General features: G+C 33.5%; 6 protein-coding genes across 6 annotated transcripts in view; 4 read left to right on the top strand and 2 right to left on the bottom strand.

Moving 5' to 3' along the window:
• Positions 1 to 22,032, top strand: part of LOC130649643 (G-protein-signaling modulator 2-like) — a 49,598-nt gene that overhangs the window by 18,873 nt on the left and 8,693 nt on the right. The gene's annotated exons all lie outside the window — the stretch shown is intronic.
• Positions 650 to 5,550, bottom strand: LOC130649638 (uncharacterized). The gene is made up of 4 exons (XM_057455967.1): positions 3,630 to 5,550; positions 3,161 to 3,421; positions 2,020 to 2,051; positions 650 to 1,406 (listed from the first exon to the last, which is right to left on the bottom strand). The coding sequence occupies exons 1-4, from the start codon at positions 5,411 to 5,413 to the stop codon at positions 946 to 948; spliced, it is 2,538 nt and encodes an 845-aa protein (XP_057311950.1). The 5' UTR covers positions 5,414 to 5,550; the 3' UTR covers positions 650 to 945.
• LOC130649640 (uncharacterized) lies at positions 5,510 to 11,128 on the bottom strand. The gene is made up of 7 exons (XM_057455970.1): positions 10,963 to 11,128; positions 10,136 to 10,234; positions 8,386 to 8,707; positions 7,853 to 8,149; positions 7,673 to 7,700; positions 6,478 to 6,722; positions 5,510 to 6,204 (listed from the first exon to the last, which is right to left on the bottom strand). Exons 2-7 carry the CDS (start codon positions 10,136 to 10,138, stop codon positions 5,552 to 5,554), a joined length of 1,548 nt encoding a protein of 515 aa, XP_057311953.1. The 5' UTR covers positions 10,139 to 10,234; positions 10,963 to 11,128; the 3' UTR covers positions 5,510 to 5,551.
• Positions 14,895 to 16,023, top strand: LOC130649641 (lysophosphatidic acid receptor 4-like). The gene has a single exon (XM_057455971.1). It carries the CDS (start codon positions 14,921 to 14,923, stop codon positions 15,845 to 15,847), a length of 927 nt encoding a protein of 308 aa, XP_057311954.1. The 5' UTR covers positions 14,895 to 14,920; the 3' UTR covers positions 15,848 to 16,023.
• On the top strand, positions 17,573 to 18,310 carry LOC130648495 (lysophosphatidic acid receptor 4-like). Its single transcript, XM_057454547.1, has one exon. It carries the CDS (start codon positions 17,573 to 17,575, stop codon positions 18,308 to 18,310), a length of 738 nt encoding a protein of 245 aa, XP_057310530.1.
• LOC130649642 (lysophosphatidic acid receptor 4-like) lies at positions 19,722 to 21,926 on the top strand. Its single transcript, XM_057455972.1, has one exon. The coding sequence runs from the start codon at positions 19,904 to 19,906 to the stop codon at positions 20,687 to 20,689; it is 786 nt and encodes a 261-aa protein (XP_057311955.1). The 5' UTR covers positions 19,722 to 19,903; the 3' UTR covers positions 20,690 to 21,926.

Genomic DNA, 22,032 nt, shown 5'->3' on the forward strand with positions numbered 1-22,032 from the left:
ACTCACATTTTAAAAGAAATTGCTAACAAAAAATACAGCTTATCATTCATGGTTGAAAGTCTTGCGATTGAAACGTTTATGGTCTTAAACGGCATTTAGTTGACAAAAAATCAAAATTTTGATGTGACAATCATTTTCAGCATACTTTTTTTATTAACTGTGCCAATTTTTGTCGAAAATAAAGTAGTTTTAATTTTTGGACAAATTTTGGCCTAAAAGAACGTTTAGGTGACAAAAAAATCAAACTTTTGTATCATCATCATTTTCAGCATACTTTATTTGTAACTGTGCCAAATTTGGCCAAAAATAAAGTAATTTTAATTTTTGGACAAATTTTGGCCTAAAATGACATTTAGGTAACAAGAAATCAAAATTTTGATGTCACCATCATGTTCAGCATACTTCATTTGTTAACTGTGTCAAATTTTGTCGAAAACAAATACCAATTTTGGCCTGAAACTTCATTTAGATGACTTCCCAGTACTTGGGAGCTTGGGTACGAAGTTTAAATCTGTGACGTTGCATTTGACCATTTGGAACAGGGTTAGTTAGTTAGTCGGTTATACCAATACTATCCTCCTCTCAGAGGAACGTGAAATCCCATGGTCGATTTTTTCTCAAAAAATGCTCCGAAAGAAAAAAACGACGGTTTTAAAGAATTTCCTACGCCTTCGGGCGCGGAAATTCAAATATATAATACAAAATAAACATTTAATCCTTTTTAAGTTAAAAAATGGGAGAACAAGTAGGTGATTCTTTTATTCAAGTAGCGGTAAATAATATATGTCAATTAAAAGAGAAATTATTATCTGCACGAAATTTCGACGTACTTGCGTTCTGGCTATTCATGAATGTGTAATGACGGGACAAAAAAGTGCTGACGCCAGCAAAATGTTGTTTACGGAAATTTTATTTAAATGTGACACATTCAAATTGTGCTGAATTTTATGATAAATGACAGTTAATAATACGTTGAATTTCTTCATTTCCCATATCAGACGCTGTCAAACCGTTTTTATTTTCAATCTTCGTACTACAGCCAAATTGTAGAAGCACCTTAACACATCCAATGTGCTCAAACTTCGAAGCAAGATGTAATGGTGTATCGCTGTTCACATCACCGCGGTTAATATTGGAAACGTCGTGTGCACAAAGCGCCTCTAAACATCTCCTGTGTCCAGCAGACGCAGAGAGGTGGTATCCGTTTTTTCCTAAAATGTCGACTGTCCATGGATCGCAATGCCTTGCTTGCAAAAATTCTTTAATAATTGCGGGTTTGTTGTGAATAACGGAACTCATAAGTAGCGTTTTACCAGAGCGATTTGTGGCAAACAGTAAGTCTGGATCTGCAGACAGTTTTTCTCGGATTGCATCAATAGTGCTACCCAAAATCAACTTTTCCAATTCTGAAAAAGTTAAGTTACATATCATCTCATCAGCAGATGAAAATTCTTTCGTTAAAGAGATTTTGCAAAAAGACATTAGCAGTCCTTAAAAACGAAGCGAAGCATTAGAGAAGAATTCGTTAACCGCATTCATTGTCTTATACCTGTTAGTAAACAAAATTTTCTGTAAAATATATTTAAATTGTATTTTAACAATTGCAAGTTTTGTGGAAGCATTTCTTTGTTAAGAGTTTTCTATGCACAGATTCCTATCCTGTTTTTATTCACATTTTAATCATCAGATAGTTTCCTTAACAAATATTTTTTTTTTACTTTATTATTTTTTTTTCTATAAAACTTGCCGTAAAGTATAGAACAACTGATAAAATTGTCAAAAAATCAAGGCTGGGAATAATAATTTAATGTAAAATTTTATATTAATTAAAATATAAACTTAACCAACAAAGCTTGATGATAAAACAGTCCACGTCTTTCAATTGCTTCTGCTATATGTGTACATATTAATTTTTTTATTTAACGGCAAAATATATTTTATCTATCATACCCATCATTTTGTACTGGCAGTTTGATGTCCTTTTTGTAATATAAAACCTTAATAAAATTTTAAATTCACCTTCAAATGTAGATTTGCCATTGTATGTTATTCTAAATAAGAAATAAAAATACATTTAAAATTTTTGTGCAGCCAACTGGACCATCACAACTTTTGGGTTAAATTTTAAATTTTACGCTGGTTGACGGGGGTGGGGGAGGGGCGAGGTGGCACTACGGTTGAAGTGAACCTTCACAATTTCAAAACTCTGATTTTTCTAATTAAGCAAAATTTTATTAAAAGTGTTTACACTGAATGTGACCAGTAGCGCGTAAAAATTCTTCCGCTTTGCTATTTTTTTTTTTTTGTTTGAAAGTTTTTTCATTTACGTGAAGTCAATTAATTTCTCTTGATGTTAAATATGTGTAAGTATCTCGACTTTTTCCAAAAGATGACGTTAACTCAGGCAGAGGGAGTAAAGACAAAGGTTTATTGAGGGGGAGAGTCAAAAATCTGTATTATAATACCCGTATACCATACCGCAAGTAGCGAGACGCACGCAATGCGGTATAAAAAGGACGGGCAAAGCCGAGGATTTTTCCACGGGCCACTGGGCTAGTCTTAAAAAATTATTGAAGTTATTAGTAAAAAATCTCTAACACGACACAGAAATTAGCGGAAGCTGATACCGTAAAGAATTATTGCAAACTTAGCTAATTTGCATATAATAGGTAGCTATGTAAATTCCAACTTTAACTTATTTTATGTCTCTTACTGAAAAAGTATAATTTAACAGAAAAAATGTTAAAAATTCTCTTTTTTTTTGCGTAATTGCGACGGAATTTCTTAGTAGTAAGTTTATCGATAGAAACGGATAAATTAGTACGGGAAACTACGCAATTGCTTTCCCTAAGACAAAAGCAAATACAGGGATGTAGCTAACGATAAGCAATCCAAGTTGTGGTATTTTAAGAGATGTTTTATCATCTACTAGGAAAGCGGTTGAAAAGAAATGTAAAAAAAGGTTTATCAAAGATTGACGGAGTAACGAAACCTTCTTTGGGTGATAAATGTTTTGCCTGACGTAAATTTTGTATGACGGATTTTGTTGACGTTATTTGTGAATTTTTCGGAGCCTGATACCTTTTTTTATTGCAAACCCACAAAAGTCATTCGATTTTTTTGTGTAAACAAAATTTTGGACATATATATTTTTTCTTACTTGTGAATGTAGTTGACATAAGCAGGATCAGACGGCGCAACAGTGCTATAAGCTGTGACAGAAAATTGATAGTTGCCTCCGTTCACAAGATTAGTGACTGAACATCTTCCTGCAGTTGTTTGCAATACTTCGCGCCAGTCAGAGCTTGCATCTCTCCTGCGCACTACATAATTGTATCCATTTGGTTTCCATGACAGCCAGCATGAATTGGAGTCACGATAAAAGCATTTTACTTCGTCCACAGGTTCAGCAATTTGCAACCTGAATGGAATAACACCAGTTTATTGTAGATTATTATTAATCGACATATATTTCAAGCACAATCATGATTAAAATCTGTTTCGACTGCTCTACTTACTGCGTTGAAACCGAAAGTAGTGCCACATATTCTTATAAAACAAACAAGAGTAATAATACCAGTTTTTTTTCTGAATAACTCTAAAAGTTTTAGACTTTAGAGTACACTTACATTTTAAAAACATCTAAATTGTTAGCGCTATCTTGATTTTCAGTAAAAGTAACACCATTTTCTTGCAGATTGATAATATATCGCCTATATCGATTCGAATTTATGTTAACCTTCCAGTCACCTTCAATTTCAACAAGATGCTTCTCAGCATTAAAATACTGAATCGTTTGAATTTTAAAGGAATCAAGCAACTTTTCAGCTATAACCTGCGTTAAAATAGCTCCAATTGAATTTTCAATTGGCTCATCAGATTGTGTTCCTGTTGAAGAACGCAACCGCAATCGCTCAAAAAACTTTCTCAAGTCTTTAACCTTACTTGACGGAGAATCTTTCAGTAATGGCTTTTTAAGACCAATTATAAACAATTCCCCAGTGCTTCTGGTCATGCATTCCAGAGTTATATGTTTTTGAACACAATCGTCTTGATCAATACAGACAAAAGCTTGGTCTGCTTCTCTCCCCCGACATCCTTCACAATTAGTGATCAATGTGTAAGGATTGCCAGGAAAAACATCTTTGTGGTCATCAGTGGTGTTTGTCAGTGACCAATTTGATTCTTTTGTAAAGGAGAAATAGCGTATCCCAAGTTGATCCAATACATGCTGCATTATATACTGATGGTAAGAACTGTTACAGAGTACCAATCTTGAAATATCACCACTAAGAAATCGATGCTCCAATGTTATCGCTAGCCTAGATATTACTTCATGATCAGAGATTTCGTTGTCTTCTAAATAGTAATAGGTCGGCTTCTTACCTGAAATACCATGACCAATACCAACAAAAGTTGGTAAACGAAAGTGTGTTTCAGTTTTTATATCTTTATCTAGGGGAATTTCCTTTGAAATTGCAACTGCTGTGTCTAAATCAACCGGAGCTTCAAATATTAAATGGTCGGTTGTATCTCTCACAGGGACTGGTCGAACTTCATTTGTGTTGTGAGATTCCTTTTCAGTTTTTGCTACAGCTGTTGATGATAACCATTTTAAAAATTGCGGCAGCTGTTTGTTCTGCTTTGGGTGCCTATATTCCACAACACTACTGCAAATAATAGCTTCGATTTTACTGATGAGCTTATAATTACATTGTGTTGTTCTCATGCACTTATCCAAAACGAATCTCGGTAAACCAGTAGCTTGGTATTGATATTTATTATGGCTTTGACGTCCACAAATACTGCACGTTGATGACACCAACGTGCGGTATTTACCTAGAGAATGGGGAAGCAACATGATATGACAGTGCTTGAATTCAGGTTTGCTATGTATAACATGAAAATCTTGAGCAATCTCTAGGCTAAGTTGTTCGCCATCATATTCGTCAATAATTATATGCACTATGCAGTCCTTGTGACGTTGAAAGAGGCGAGATACAACCTGAGAAAGTGAAGTTATATTAGAAAGTTCAAGATCTTGAGCTAGCTCCATTAAACCAATGACGTGTACTTTAACAATATCTTTGATGGTAAGGGCGTCAACAAATCTTTTAATATCATTCACCAGCAAGTCCCTTGAGGACCAGCATATGTAAAAAATTTTGGTATTTTCCTCAGCATGTGTAGCAAGATATTCCAGTTCACACAATCCCAGCTGCGTTTTACCACCGCCAAAATTGGAAATAATGATTTTCTTCTTTGCACCTGAGCGATGTAGTATACGTAGTTGGTCAATGTTAAGCATCACTGACTGGACTTGTTTTGTAGTGTTCTGATCCAAAGTTGGTACTGTACATTGAATTGATTTTCTTGTGGCAAGAAAACCTGTTATGTGAGCAATGCACTTCATAAACACAGATTTTTCTACTGTGTCGTTTGGACTGCTGCTGTGAGAGATAAACTCCTTTAAAACTGCTTGAAACCAATTTTTTAGTCCATCTTTTGTTTCCAAGATGTCTTTGTCAATTAGAAAACAATCTGCACATATTTAGTCATCCGCCACACCAACATAGTTTGGAGTTGCAACAATATTAACAAAATGGACATCAGTTTCACTAATTAGATTTTTGTGAGTAATCAATAAGCATTGGATATCTTTCTCGCCATCTCGAAACTCCTTTTGAATATGAGGAAATTCAACTGCATAAGTACATCTTATATTCATGAAAATGACCGGGCTAGGATACAGTATAAGAATTCGTTTTGTATGTTCTCCAAATGGACCAATTTGGCGAATTAGGTCCATATTGTATTTTAAAAATGTCACATGCTCTATCGTGTTGTAGTCTGTTATGACGCTCACAATTCCATTGTGTATTTCTATGAGAGTATTCATGAATAAAAACGCCAACTCAGATACGTAATTTCCTGGTACATATGGAGGAAATTGGAAGGATTCGGCCACGAAAGAAACGTCGTCCCAGCTAAAATAAGTTAAGATATATAGCGAGCATTCTTTAAGCCAATTTTGAAGATTAAGTCGGCGAAGTTCTTTCCCACCACTTGGTTTATATTCTATAAAGCTCTCATGTTCCTTTTCATTTAAAATCAGTTGCACGAGAGTATGGAAGGTCTTGTCAGCATGAGTGGATATCTTAATTAACTTGTCTCCATGTGCAAAAGTATGTCTGTGTGGGCGATCTAAAAAGTAAAATTAAGAAGCTTAGAAATGCGTATATTATAGAATGGTCTACTTTGTGTTTAGAGAGCGTAAGCAGAATTAACTCCAATTACCAAAATCCCTTAACTGTGCCAGACGAAAAATGGGTCGAATGTTCGAATGTTTGAGTGTTTAAGTCAACTGGAGTTGTTTTGCAAGAAAGTAGGATTCAGGAAATTGGTTTAAGATAATGAAAGTCCGAGTTATGTTTGAGTTACCAGGAGTAACTGTAATTAGTAAATTGACCAACAAACCTTTTGTCGCTTCTACGTTTAAATTTTGATCATGTGCTGAATAAACTTCAAAGACTTCATACGGGATAGATTTGTGTATCTTGATCCACATCTTATCTCCAAAGGTCCTAATTGCAAAATCTACGTTTTCTGTCATTTTCTGAAAAGTTTGTTCCTGATTTGACTTCCCTTTAATCTTAATATTGTTGATGATTCTATCGAAAGCAATGATGAGATTGTCTGTACCGTGATATTGCTCCACTTTGCTAAAAGAGATAAAAAGAATTTAAAATGAAATTTATATAGAGGTTGTTGTTGTGAAGACAGGGACAAAACTTAACAAAACAGGACAGCAAGTTTTAAATTTCCCCGACACATGAGATAACATTGATTATTTTTATATTTTTCAGCCATGTTAGAAAAATAATGAAAAGCTCTTGTTTCACGATTGTAGGTTATATCACGACAGTCGTTCTAATGTGGAGATCGCTAAAATTGGCGAATAAACTTAAACTTACGAAAATTGGCGGGAAATTTAATGCAAACAAACAATATGGCGGCTATTAAGATACTATGCTTGAATTGAATTCTTCTTTATGAAAGATAACTTTGCTATACGTACAAACACGAAAGAAAACAAAAGGCAAAAAATCAAAAACGTCGGTTCTGGATGCAGATAAATGACAAAGACAAGAAAATATTCCTGGTCCACTAATCAAATATTTTGGATGCATTTCATAATGTTATCTAGTACTTTTGAAGTTCTCGTAATGTTACAAAGACTCCAAAGCCTATTAGTCTAAATCAAAACTTTCGGTCACTGTACAATACTTGACAACTGGAGATCTTCATACGTTATGGTAAAACATTTGACTCAAGTTTTATGTGGATAAACTTTATAATTTTTGTATAGCTTGCATTATCACTTTCTTATTAAACTGTTTCTCTACAATTTGATTTATGTCATCATCTTCTTCTAATAGTTGAGGTTGACTTTGATTAGCATCAGTAACCATTGTAGATAGAATCTGAATTAATTTATAGTCACTCAAATAATTATCTGCCTAAATTTCGTCGATTTTCGAGCGGCGAACGAAAGTTAAACTTTTTCAACTTTACATTAAACGTGAATAAAATTTTCGTCGTGAAAGAGATCCACCTTACCTTACGCATCGATAAAATGTTTTATTAATATAATATAAAACCAAGGACGTACATGTTCCCTTCTTCTTTGAACACATCACCTAAGAAGTCATAAATAAATCTCAGCAATTCTATTTTTAATTCCAATCTCTGAGTAAACGAATTCTTACGAAATTATACTGGAATGGGAGTGGATCAAATAAAACAGGAAAAATAAATATTGAGAATGATAAAAAAAGAAAAAATTTCCAACCTGTGAATTCTGATGCATCAATCGATATTTCTAATAATTTCAAGACCCCAGACAATATCTGCCAAGCCTTTGTCTTTTTCTCCGGCAATTCTATCCAAAGTTTTTCCCACGCCAACAAAATCTTGTTCACGCGTACTTCAATGTTCTCATTGTTAATGTATATTAGCTCTCCTTTCTCAAAAGGGATCAAGAAGTGTCCAAGAAGTTGCCAATCAGTGGCTCCCTTGTCACATATTTCACGGTAAACGCGTCTCCGAATGTTTGGATTGTTCACGAAATCCAAAGCAAAGCATTTATCTAATTTAAAAGGTAGCAATTAATGTTAATCATGGACGCACCATGTATTCAATTTGACAAACATTCTTTATCAGATTTGTTGTTGTTTTTAGATTAAATTATAAAAAGGCATACGCTGCATAACTTATTCAAAATTTTCATATAGATCTAGTTTATATACCATTTAAGCGTGAAAGCGATGATCTGTCATTTTTGCAATTCATACACAACGAATTAAGCAGCCAGTAGTTAATTACCTTGAGTGTCATTCTCAATGATGGGAAATTCATCTTCTGTTACCATGCACAAGTAAAAGTTGTATTTCTCTAATAGGTCGTTAATATGCTGCATTGGGTTCAAGTTTTGCACGCCATATTTGAACAGATACAAACGAAGAACTTGCAATACAGGATGGTAATATCGTCTGCCCGTGTCAAAAATTTCTGACACTTTGTCAATTTGGTTTTCTAGCAAATTTTCGCAAAATTCTTGCATGTATTGACGACTGATTGCTACTCCCAGTTGTTGCATTAAATTTTTATCAACCAAGTATGCAATGTGATGTTTCTTCGTTATATCCTATCATAAGATAATTATTGCTACTATTAGCGACAGCAATAACATGCAAAGGCGAGGTGGCATTACCATAACGTAATAAAAACTGATCAAGTGCTTGCACATTTAAATGAGAAACAGGTTTATTTTTTAATCTTGACGAAAGCTTTGTGGAAAGATTACGCTTATGGAACAACCTTTTTTTACTTTTTTACGTTTCCATTATCATCACATAAACAGATTTAAAGTACACCAGACCCTTGCACTCTGTCTGTTGCAGCATCAAAATTTTTATTGACGTTAAAATACAGAAACATAAGAAACAAAAAATTTTTGAAAAAAATTGCAACGTGGATGGAATTTTTTTCGGTGATAATAATATTTATTACGGAGTTTCATACCGCGCAGGTCTGGGCGCTAGCGAAGCGCTTTGTAGTGACAAATTTTTGGCTTGTTTTCATTTCTCGATGGCCCTAATAATTTTCATGGTCAATTTTTCACAACTATTCTGGTTAGTGCTGCGAAAAGAGGCAGAAATGCAAAATCCTGCCTGATGTTTCTTCAACTAATTTTTTACTTTAACTGACGTTTTGCTTTTTAATAACACGTTTAAATGGTGTTGCTAACCCTCTTTGTGGTATATTGACATGGGTAAGATGTTGGAATCGAAGAAAACTTAAATTACTGACTTTTATAGAGAGGCAAGAGAGGACATATTTTTGATGTTAGTTTTAGGGGTTAGCTTCCTGTTGCAAGCTAGCTACATATGCCATACATTTTGTGTTGTGAGGAATAAAGTAATGGTTAAAAAGAAACACTATTCTATCATTATCAGTGCACTTTGACAAGAAGAAATAAGAATTACAGCTAGCTATAGAAAGACTTAAAGGAAGTTTTTTTTTTAGTAAGCTATAGCTAGCTAGCTATATATGGATCTGCAAGTTTGACATGGATTAACGTGGAAGAGCATTTAATAAAGGCTTTATTTGCAAAGTATAGCTAACTATTTATATAAAAAAGAGCACAAATGAAATAGATTGAGAATAAAATACACACTTTAATGATATAATGACTGGCTTTGACTTTTCGTTAGAAATTATTGTATATAAATATTACATAACTAGCTAGGAAGGGATATATAAATATTAGCATCTTTTTAATGATCTATGTTAAAATGATCTATGATAAAATTTGGGCAAATATATTTATTATTAAGAATGTGAATCATAATTTATATGTTACAAAATAAAGGAAAAATTGTAACATTTAGCAAACACAGTTTCAACCTTTCGACGTCCAACCTGATTAGTGTTATTAGGAAGGTTTTGACGGTCAAACTTCTCCTGTTTGTACTCAACAGCCGGGGTTAAAACAAGTCATAAAATATTATTAAGTATTAACTAAATTTAATTAGGTTAAATACCAATATATAAATAAAAAGCATGAACTTACCATGAAGTTTTTTCATCATATTTCAAAGGTTAAATGTTAGTGCGGGTCAACCAGCATTTCAATAACTTATTCCATCGACATATGGATATATCCTTGGGTCTAAAATTTCATAGAAATGATTGAGCTAGAAAAGTTGCTTGTATTAAAGTTTCACCGTGCTTGCAGGCTATTTGCTATTTAGTAAAAACGAGTTATTAGAAAAGTATTTATACTCGTTCATAAGTTCTTTAATCATTGAGCGTGTTCAAATTGATTGCTTTTCTGCCTACAATCATACATATTATTTCATTATATTTTCATTTTATTTTTGTTAAAAATATGCAATTTTAACTCCAAATATTCCGCAATCAGAACAAAAAGTTTTATTTGGATAATCTTTTTGCGACCAATTTTCAGCATGGTCAACTGAAGCACTGCATAATGAAGAATTTAATTTCTTTTTCTTGAAACCTCTATTTTGACAGCTGAAAGCTGCGTAATTAATAGTTATGGCCAATAAACGGCATGTCAGCATTTCGTCCTTGCTACGTTGCCAATTCGAGTCCTACAAATAGTGCTTTTAAAGCTATCTATGCTATTTATGAAAAAAGTAAAGGGGTCGCTCGTCTGGTGGCTTTTAGGGGATAGTCAAGATCAATTTGCTTCGTTAGAATTAGGAATTATTTATAAACTGTACTTCGAAGTTTAAAAACATAGCAAAAATATTTTAACACTATAAAGTAGGTGCATTATTTTTACTTTGTCATTTTATATGAAAACAAAGTAAGTAGAAAAGTAAATAAATAAAAAAATATCTACTTGCAAAAAGTTTAATTCACATTTCTAACCTTGCTAACAGTCCACTTGCATCTTCTACAAATTTAACCTCCTCCTGGTAGCGTAAATCCTTTTGTGTCTTCTGCAAATGTATTTGCTCTCCTCCTGGGTGATTTATAATTTTTTTATTAAAACAAATTACATTCCATTTTGTTTTTTAATCCTTTTTAACGATCACACACACACGTTTTGATTCTAATTGTCAATACTGTGCTGTCGCAAAAGACAAAGGGCCAACTACAATTGTGTGCATAATATATTGGCAAATGCATCAAAATCGGGTCTCAAAGGGGCCCGATGAGACCATAATTGTATTTCCCTATAAGGAACGAGGAAAGGGGGTCTGTAAAATGTTAAGGGGTTAAGCTTTGGTAAAAAAAACCATTTGTCCAAATAATTACCACACTTTGCATTGTCACAAAACAAGGTTTGGTCGTTTCTCTCACTGTGAGTATATGAAGATATTTTTCCTTAGATTATGCAAGGCAGGAAACTGGCTTATACAAATTTAGATCAACCTATTTTATTAGATTATTCATTAATCAAAAAGTGTTAAACATCATTTCGTTAGGAAGGGAGGGAGGAGATTTTCCACTTTGGAATATCGATAATTTGAACAATGGAAACTGACCTATCGTCTGCACCACTCACAAGAGCGTATTTCCGAGTGCTTGTAATCTCAGTTATTAGTGATACTTAAGTTTCAGGGGTAAAATCTAAACGTCGAAGCGACGTTTTGCGTTAAATTGTCGATTATAAATTCTAGACAATTTTTCAAAACCAATGTACCAATGTAATAATAACTAAAAATAGATTTTGTTATGACTACCTGCTTAAGTTATTTAAGAGAAAAGTTAAGTCACTGCTGATGACCTTAAATGGACCTTAGTTTAGGTGAACTCGCTCAACTTTTTAATGCATCCGTTCGGTTCGAAAATGCTGATGGACAAAAAAATGGTAAAATATAAAAACAAATAAATATTATCCCTTGGTTTTACCGCTTGAATTGTACGTTACGATAGTGATAAAGTTCAGATTAAAATGGTTGGTTACTCTCCATTAGTTTGTAGGAAGTGTAGTTGGTAGCGCTTTGTATTGCCAGTGGCAGTGTCAATAAATGGTTATGTTTATTTTGTATAATATTTGTCAGCTTACAAATTGTATTAATGGATTATTCTAAGTATTATTAGATTTCAGGTTGTGTGGTGGTTGGTTAAGCTCCACTAGTAGCCACGTATGAAATGTCGGAGGCATAAATGCACAAATAGTGGCAGTCTTTGTGCTAAGTTTAAGTCTTTAACTACGTTTAATATCTTACTACTGTATTTCCCCATTTTTTCTTATGATATGCTTTTACTGCTTGTACACGTTTGTTGTTATAATTTAATTTTATAATCTTAACAGATAACTATACTTCTTTGGATTATTAACCCTAAGAATACCAGGATTTCTCCATATTTTTAATAGGTAAGATTTTCACAGTTTTAGTATGTCATTAAAGGAACAGAATGATAGCAATAGGTTTAAGAAATAAGTGCTGCAGTAATTATTATTATTATTCCGAATATTTATACATGATAGCCACTTCGGTGTTGGAAACCTACCCAATTTCCCTCACATGGAATGGGTTGACCCGTAGCTGTGATAAAGGCACTTGCTAAACATGCCCGCGCTGTGTACTGAACCACGGACCTTGTGATTGCGAAGCGAACTCCGTAACCGCAAGGCCACGCGCCATTGTAGTCAGCACATTTTCTGTCAGCTGAAAATCCAATTACTTTAATTAGAATAAAATAGAATAAATTCGAACGTTTGAAGTTTCTAATAGCCTAATGAAAGTTATATGACATATTTCCCATATGTCACTTGAATGAATAGTATTAAAATTTGCATGTTCTTTTTCTAATTTCGACTTTAATATACTCTAAAGTAGTCGCATAATAGCATTTTATTCAATCAATCAATCAATCAATCAATCAATCAATCAATCATTCATTCATTCATTCATTTAATTTTAATTTATTTTTATGCGTTCTTCCAAAGATATTACGGTGTAATAAATCTTAGAAACAAGTTTGCGCTTAAGTTTAATATTTAGCTGGTTTTAGAACTATAAAGAAAAACATTGCTGGACAGTTTCTTCTTATTTTTATTACTATACCTTTATTGGTTTTTATATGATTTTAATTCTGTTTAATTTTTTAGGAAGAAATCATTGAGAAAAAAAAAACAATTTTGAGCTTTTCCAAAACCTCAGCACTATCTAAAGAGATCTGTTCTTATTTGTCAAAATGGGTTTTAGGGAGAGGGCTTATTTATCGGGAGGGGGGGGGGGGGGGTTAAATGGGAGGGGGGCTTATAAATTTATGCAAAAATCTAACGTGCTGAAAAAAACGATTTTAATAAACACAACATATCTTTCTAAAAGTATAATAATAAAAAACACTAATCGATCTCAATATAATGGTTGGGAAGAGAAAAAGGGAGGTGTCAGAAGTATATTGTTCGACAAGTTGAAAAAAGAAAAGAAAAACACCCTAACTTTGAATTGGATGTTATAACCACGAGTGTTATTAATACCTCAATCTGTGAAATAAATACCATTTAATCAATTGATTATAGTAGTATTTTCTCAGTCCCTATCAACTATATTGAAATTACTGTGAATTCGAATAATATGGGGGCTTATTTGTCAAAATAGGTTTTGGGGGAGGGGGCTTATTCGGGAGGGGGGGGGTTATTCGGGAGTGGGGGATTAATCGATCATTAACGGTAGTCTGCTCATCCTGGCACACGAGTTGAAATTACTGTCTTATTTGGATTCCACCGTCAAATCGTTGTCCAACTAGGTTTATTAGAAGTCACTGAGGTACTCTTCTCAGTGTTTGCCAATGTTTCCCAAACTGATCTTTTTCAAAATTTCACTGTTATTTTAGACTTGGTAAAGTCAAGTGTATCATAAGGCCATTGAATTTCTATACTCAAAAAATATTATTCTAAATGACCTTACTGAATATTCCATTTATACTAAACAAGCAGATAGCGTGCCAGTTATCGTTGACTTCTCTTGTATATGTCATGTTGATAGAGCAAAATTATTATCCGAACGTTTCCAGAAAAGGCTTGCGAAAACGAATCACTTGTCAGCCGAGGTCCCTCTAGGTAAACGGAAGTCGTTTTTTTCCTCAGACATTTATAATTTTGGGTATTTTATGGCTAACAGTATCACCAACAAAAAAGGAGAAATTTATAGTGGAAAACATAAAACACTCAGTCTTCTGAACACATATGAAAATAAATTCCCGCAAAAACATTACAAATTTCTATTCTAAGTTATTTATACATGCACGTTCTTTTATAACGATAAATATATCAGACTGGGATTTCATGTTAAAAACATTAGATCTATTGTGTTTAGGACAATAGATAGAAAAGAATAATTTAAAGACGGGTTACCATTTTGATATTCTTATAACTCGAAATTGACCCACTAAATTTGTGTTTCTTATTTTTGATAGATACTTAGCCCTTTCTAAAACATTGAAGTACTTTATATAACAGACTAGTTTTTAGGAGTTCAATTGTGAGGCTGTTTTTGCCAGATTATTCAAGTTACTGATCTACGTGATTCGTTGGGCAAAAGCTATTGAAGATCACTGCTCATAAGCTAAAATGTCAGTTGAAAAAATGTTTTCTGAGAATAAAAATCCTTTTTACTATTTTCTATTGCTACTGATACAAAGAATACACAAAATAACACGTCTATATCATACGTGCCTTTCTCCCCTCCTTTTTAATTTTAATATAACTTAATATATTCTTACATTAATACATTTTTTTGCTATAATTCTTTTTATAATTAGAATCTGTTTGCATAGTGCAGCTGTATTAAAAATGAAATAAAAATACTAACAAAAAACAAGGCATAACTTAGATACGAAAAAAACATTCAGACACAGGCGAGAAACCATGGAAAATACAACAGAAATCGTTTGTCAAGTTATGGGCGTGCCAATAAGGATCAATATGTACTTCCATGTACCAATCCTTGTTTTGGGAATACTCATTGGTATTTTAGTCATAACTTTTAATGGTATCTTCCTAACTGCAATGTCCAAGCACTCAAGCAGTACTTCTGTTTCCGAGGTGTTGTACATAATGCTAGCAGTAAGTGATCTTCTGTCAGGTATTATATACATTCCTACATGGTGTTGTCATTGGATACTGGCACTTACATCAATTCCAACGTGCATACCTATAATTCTCACAAGTATACTTGGATACACTCTCGCAATATTTTCTGTTTTCACCATTTTGTTTATCACTATAAACATTTATTTGTCGGTTATTCATCCCTTTTTATATGAAGTATGGGTGACAAAAAAGCGGGTTTTTACTCTCAACTTGTTTGTTTGGATTATATTCTTGGTCATGGTCGTAGGTTCAACATCAACATCGTTGTCTATGTGGATTAGGTGCAAAAATGTGATAACCTATCTGCTAGTGATCATAATAATTGTCATGGTAACCATGCATATCCGATTAAATAATGAAATTAACAGAATTTGCTCACGAGTCGCTCAAACTTCAACTGCTCAACAAACTCAAGACATTGGCATGAAAAAGAAAGCGACGAAAATGGGTGTTAAAATCATGCTTGCATTTTTAATGTGTTTCGTTCCAATCTCATCCATCTTGTTGTACAACAAGATGAATCCGACAGTGATTGTTTCAAACTACTTGCAGCATGTGGGAATAGTATTACTATTCTTAAATGCGTTGTTGGACCCTTTCATATATTATTTCAGACTAGGAAGAATTCGTTCAAAAGTCCAAGTACTTTTTAATAACTCGCAGACAAAGGAAACGCACGGAGGACAAACTTTTAACCACTAAGATTCATTTCTTTATTAAAACTTTTCACATAAATGTTTGTCAATTATACCCCTATATATGAGACATGTATTTATAATTAATTAGATAAAGAAAAATTTAAGTAAATATTGCACGATAATTCGTTGAATACAAAAAATTATCCATTCTCGATAAAGCAAGAATTTCGCGAAATGCAGCCAGTTTGTTGTTATTATACCCGATTGACCCCTGTTTTTTACCTTTTAAATTGTACCCAGCTTCATGTTTATTTCTGTCATTTAAATCATCTAAGCTTTTAAATCTCTTTTCCTTTAAAAAACAGATCTAATTGATCGGAAGTATTTGAAAATGATTTGCGAGAACATAAAAGGGCGTTTCCATTTTTAAAATCTCGGACATTTATTTCCAAAGTCATAGAACAAGGATTGGTGTATAATAAAACATATACTACCGGAGATTCTTGTTGAATATCAGATTGATTGCTACTTATTAAATGGTTTAAGAGAGTCACTTTAACACGCAATAATTATCAATAACAGTGCAAATGTGAGATGCATTGGTGTAAGTGAAACTGCATATTGTCTTCTCAAGTGCTGCAAAGATGATGGATCGAGTGCAACTTGAATTTTCGAACCCACGGCTTGAACCCACGACCTCACGTTGTTGCTATAACATAGGCTGATGATGGACTTAGTTCCGAAACCGCGCGCCGTTGAGCAAATGTCTCTTTCTGTGGTGTAAAGAGCTTAACAAGTGCACCAAATTTGATTTATCAGTTGGTACGTGAGCTCCGGTTGTGCATCACTCGGTAATATCTCGTTGGTGTGTGTTGGTAAAAAGGTATGTCGCAGGGAGGTAGTATCCTCGCCTTGTCTACTACATGTGATAGGGAGAGTTCATCCAGCATCTTTGCAGGACTTGGGAAGATAATGTGTAGGCAATGTCCATATTCATAATGTGATTTTTTTCTTTAAGACTCTTTTTCACGTCAATAACACATTAGCACTTCAAAAAGATCTTTTTTGTTGTTCAAAAAATAATTAGCCCTCCAAAGCTTGAGTTAGAATTGTTAGGCAAAAAAAGAAGATTGTACCGTTGAGCAGCCCAATTGATACCCTTCTGAAACATGGAAGTACTTTTCATAACAACCTAGTCTTTAGGAATTATGGTGCTCCAACTATTAGGCTGTTTTCTTCAGGTTATTGATCCACATGATTCGTTGGGTAAAAACTATTGAAAATCACTTCTTATAAGCCGAAATGTCAGGTAAAAAGATGTATTTCTAAAGAAAAATAAATCCTTTCACTAATTTCTATTGCTACTGATACAAAGAATACACAAAATAACACGTCCATATCATACGTGCTTTTCTCCCCTCCTTTTTAATTTTAATATAATTTAATATATTCTTACATTAATACATTTTTTTGCTATAATTCTTTTTATAATTAAAATCTGTTTGCAGAATGCAGCTGTATTCGCAACAAAAAAAAAATACTTACAAAAAACAAGACATAACTTATGTTAAAAAAACAATTCAGACACAGGCGAGAAACCATGAAAAATACAACAGAAATCGTTTGTCAAATTATGGGCGTGGCAATAAGGACCAATATGTACTTCCATGTACCAATCCTTGTTTTGGGAATACTCATTGGTATTTTAGTCATAACTTTTAATGGTATTTTCTTAACTGCAATGTCCAAGCACTCAAGCAGTACTTCTGTTTCCGAGGTGTTGTACATAATGCTAGCAGTAAGTGATCTTCTGTCAGGTATTATATACATTCCTACATGGTGTTGTCATTGGATACTGGCACTTTCATCAATTCCAACGTGCATACCTATGATTCTCACAAGTATATTTGGATACACTCTCGCAATATTTTCTGTTTTCACCATTTTGTTTATCACTATAAACATTTATTTGTCGGTTATTCATCCCTTTTTGTATGAAGCATGGGTGACAAAAAAGCGGGTTTTTACTCTCAACTTGTTTGTTTGGATTATATTCTTGGTCATGGTCGTAGGTTCAACATCAACATCGTTGTCTATGTGGATTAGGTGCAAAAATATGACAACCTATCTGTTAGTGATCATAATAATTGTCATGGTAACCATGCATATCCGATTAAATAATGAAATTAACAGAATTTGCTCACGAGTCGCTCAAACTTCAACTGCTCAACAAACTCAAGACATTGGCATGAAAAAGAAAGCGACGAAAATGGGTGTTAAAATCATGCTTGCATTTTTAATGTGTTTCGTTCCAATCTCATCCATCTTGTTGTACAACAAGATGAATCCGACAGTGATTGTTTCAAACTACTTGCAGCATGTGGGAATAGTATTACTATTCTTAAATGCGTTGTTGGACCCTTTCATATATTATTTCAGACTAGGAAGAATTCGTTCAAAAGTCCAAGTACTTTTTAATAACTCGCAGACAAAGCAAACGCACGGAGGACAAACTTTTAACCACTAAGATTCATTTCTTTATTAAAACTTTTCACATAAATGTTTGTCAATTATACCCCTATATATGAGACATGTATTTATAATAAATTAGATAAAGAAAAATTTAAGTAAATATTGCACGATAATTCGTTGAATATAAAAAATTATCCATTCTCGATAAAGCAAGAATTTCGCGAAATGCAGCCAGTTTGTTGTTATTATACCCGATTGACCCCTGTTTTTTACCTTTTAAATTGTACCCAGCTTCATGTTTATTTCTGTCATTTAAATCATCTAAGCTTTTAAATCTCTTTTCCTTTAAAAAACAGATCTAATTGATCGGAAGTATTTGAAAATGATTTGCGAGAACATAAAAGGGCGTTTCCATTTTTAAAATCTCGGACATTTATTTCCAAAGTCATAGAACAAGGATTGGTGTATAATAAAACATATACTACCGGAGATTCTTGTTGAATATCAGATTGATTGCTACTTATTAAATGGTTTAAGAGAGTCACTTTAACACGCAATAATTATCAATAACAGTGCAAATGTGAGATGCATTCAAAGATGATGGATCGAGTGCAACTTGAATTTTCGAACCCACAGCTTGAACCCACGACCTCACGTTGTTGCTATAACATAGGCTGATGATGGACTTAGTTCCGAAACCGCGCGCCGTTGAGCAAATGTCTCTTTCTGTGGTGTAAAGAGCTTAACAAGTGCACCAAATTTGATTTATCAGTTGGTACGTGAACTCCGGTTGTGCATCACTCGGTAATATCTCGTTGGTGTGTGTTGGTAAAAAGGTATGTCGCAGGGAGGTAGTATCCTCGCCTTGTCTACTACATGTGATAGGGAGAGTTCATCCAGCATCTTTGCAGGACTTGGGAAGATAATGTGTAGGCAATGTCCATATTCATAATGTGATTTTTTTTCTTTAAGACTCTTTTTCACGTCAATAACACATTAGCACTTCAAAAAGATCTTTTTTGTTGTTCAAAAAATAATTAGCCCTCCAAAGCTTGAGTTAGAATTGTTAGGCAAAAAAAGAAGATTGTACCGTTGAGCAGCCCAATTGATACCCTTCTGAAACATGGAAGTACTTTTCATAACAACCTAGTCTTTAGGAATTATGGTGCTCCATCTATTAGGCTGTTTTCTTCAGGTTATTGATCCACATGATTCGTTGGGTAAAAACTATTGAAAATCACTTTTTATAAGCCGAAATTTCAGGTAAAAAGATGTATTTCTAAAGAAAAATAAATCCTTTTACTAATTTCTATTGCTACTGATACAAAGAATACACAAAATAACACGTCCATATCATACGTGCTTTTCTCCCTTCCTTTTTAATTTTAATATAATTTAATATATTCTTACATTAATACATTTTTTTGCTATAATTCTTTTTATAATTAAAATCTGTTTGCAGAATGCAGCTGTATTCGCAACAAAAAAAAATACTAACAAAAAACAAGACATAACTTATGTTAAAAAAACAATTCAGACACAGGCGAGAAACCATGAAAAATACAACAGAAATCGTTTGTCAAATTATGGGCGTGGCAATTAGGAACAATATGTACTTCCATGTACCAATGGCATTTTCTTAACTGCAATGTCCAAGCACTCAAGCAGTACTTCTGTTTCCGAGGTGTTGTACATAATGCTAGCAGTAAGTGATCTTCTGTCAGGTATTATATACATTCCTACATGGTGTTGTCATTGGATACTGGCACTTTCATCAATTCCAACGTGCATACCTATAATTCTCACAAGTATACTTGGATACACTCTCGCAATATTTTCTGTTTTCACCATTTTGTTTATCACTATAAACATTTATTTGTCGGTTATTCATCCCTTTTTATATGAAGTATGGGTAACAAAAAAGCGGGTTTTTACTCTCAACTTGTTTGTTTGGATTATATTCTTGGTCATGGTCGTAGGTTCAACATCAACATCGTTGTCTATGTGGATTAGGTGCAAAAACATGACAACCTATCTGTTAGTGATCATAATAATTGTCATGGTAACCATGCATATCCGATTAAATAATGAAATTAACAGAATTTGCTCACGAGTCGCTCAAACTTCAACTGCTCAACAAACTCAAGACATTAGCATGAAAAAGAAAGCGACGAAAATGGGTGTTAAAATCATGCTTGCATTTTTAATGTGTTTCGTTCCAATCTCATCCATCTTGTTGTACAACAAGATGAATCCGACAGTGATTGTTTCAAACTACTTGCAGCATGTGGGAATAGTATTACTATTCTTAAATGCGTTGTTGGACCCTTTCATATATTATTTCAGACTAGGAAGAATTCGTTCAAAAGTCCAAGTACTTTTTAATAACTCGCAGACAAAGGAAACGCACGGAGGACAAACTTTTAACCACTAAGATTCATTTCTTTATTAAAACTTTTCGCATAAATGTTTGTCAATTATACCCCTATATATGAGACATGTATTTATAATTAATTAGATAAAGAAAAATTTAAGTAAATATTGCACGATAATTCGTTGAATAAAAAAAATTATCCATTCTCGATAAAGCAAGAATTTCGCGAAATGCAGCCAGTTTGTTGTTATTATACCCGATTGACCCCTGTTTTTTACCTTTTAAATTGTACCCAGCTTCATGTTTATTTCTGTCATTTAAATCATCTAAGCTTTTAAATCTCTTTTCCTTTAAAAAACAGATCTAATTGATCGAAAGTATTTGAAAATGATTTGCGAGAACATAAAAGGGCGTTTCCATTTTTAAAATCTCGGACATTTATTTCCAAAGTCATAGAACAAGGATTGGTGTATAATAAAACATATACTACCGGAGATTCTTGTTGAATATCGGATTGATTGCTACTTATTAAATGGTTTAAGAGAGTCACTTTAACACGCAATAATTATCAATAACAGTGCAAATGTGAGATGCATCGGTGTAAGTGAAACTGCATATTGTCTTCTCAAGTGCTGCAAAGATGATGGATCGAGTGCAACTTGAATTTTCGAACCCACGGCTTGAACCCACGACCTCACGTTGTTGCTATAACATAGGCTGATGATGGACTTAGTTCCGAAACCGCGCGCCGTTGAGCAAATGTCTCTTTCTGTGGTGTAAAGAGCTTAACAAGTGCAGCAAATTTGATTTATCAGTTGGTACGTGAGCTCCGGTTGTGCATCACTCGGTAATATCTCGTTGGTGTGTGTTGGTAAAAAGGTATGTCGCAGGGAGGTAGTATCCTCGCCTTGTCTACTACATGTGATAGGGAGAGTTCATCCAGCATCTTTGCAGGACTTGGGAAGATAATGTGTAGGCAATGTCCATATTCATAATGTGATTTTTTTTCTTTAAGACTCTTTTTCACGTCAATAACACATTAGCACTTCAAAAAGATCTTTTTTGTTGTTCAAAAAATAATTAGCCCTTCAAAGCTTGAGTTAGAATTGTTAGGCAAAAAAAGAAGATTGTACCGTTGAGCAGCCCAATTGATGCCCTTTCTGAAACATGGAAGTACTTTTCATAACAACCTAGTCTTTAGGAATTATGGTGTTCCAACTATTAGGCTGTTTTCTTCAGGCTATTGATCCACATGATTCGTTGGGTAAAAACTATTGAAAATCACTCCTCATAAGCCGAAATTTCAGGTAAAAAGATGTATTTCTAAAGAAAAATAAATCCTTTTACTAATTTCTATTGCTACTGATACAAAGAATACACAAAATAACACGTCCATATCATAC

The sequence above is a fragment of the Hydractinia symbiolongicarpus genome, chromosome 7 (genome assembly GCF_029227915.1).
Source record: "Hydractinia symbiolongicarpus strain clone_291-10 chromosome 7, HSymV2.1, whole genome shotgun sequence".
Taxonomy (NCBI): Eukaryota; Metazoa; Cnidaria; class Hydrozoa; order Anthoathecata; family Hydractiniidae; genus Hydractinia; species Hydractinia symbiolongicarpus.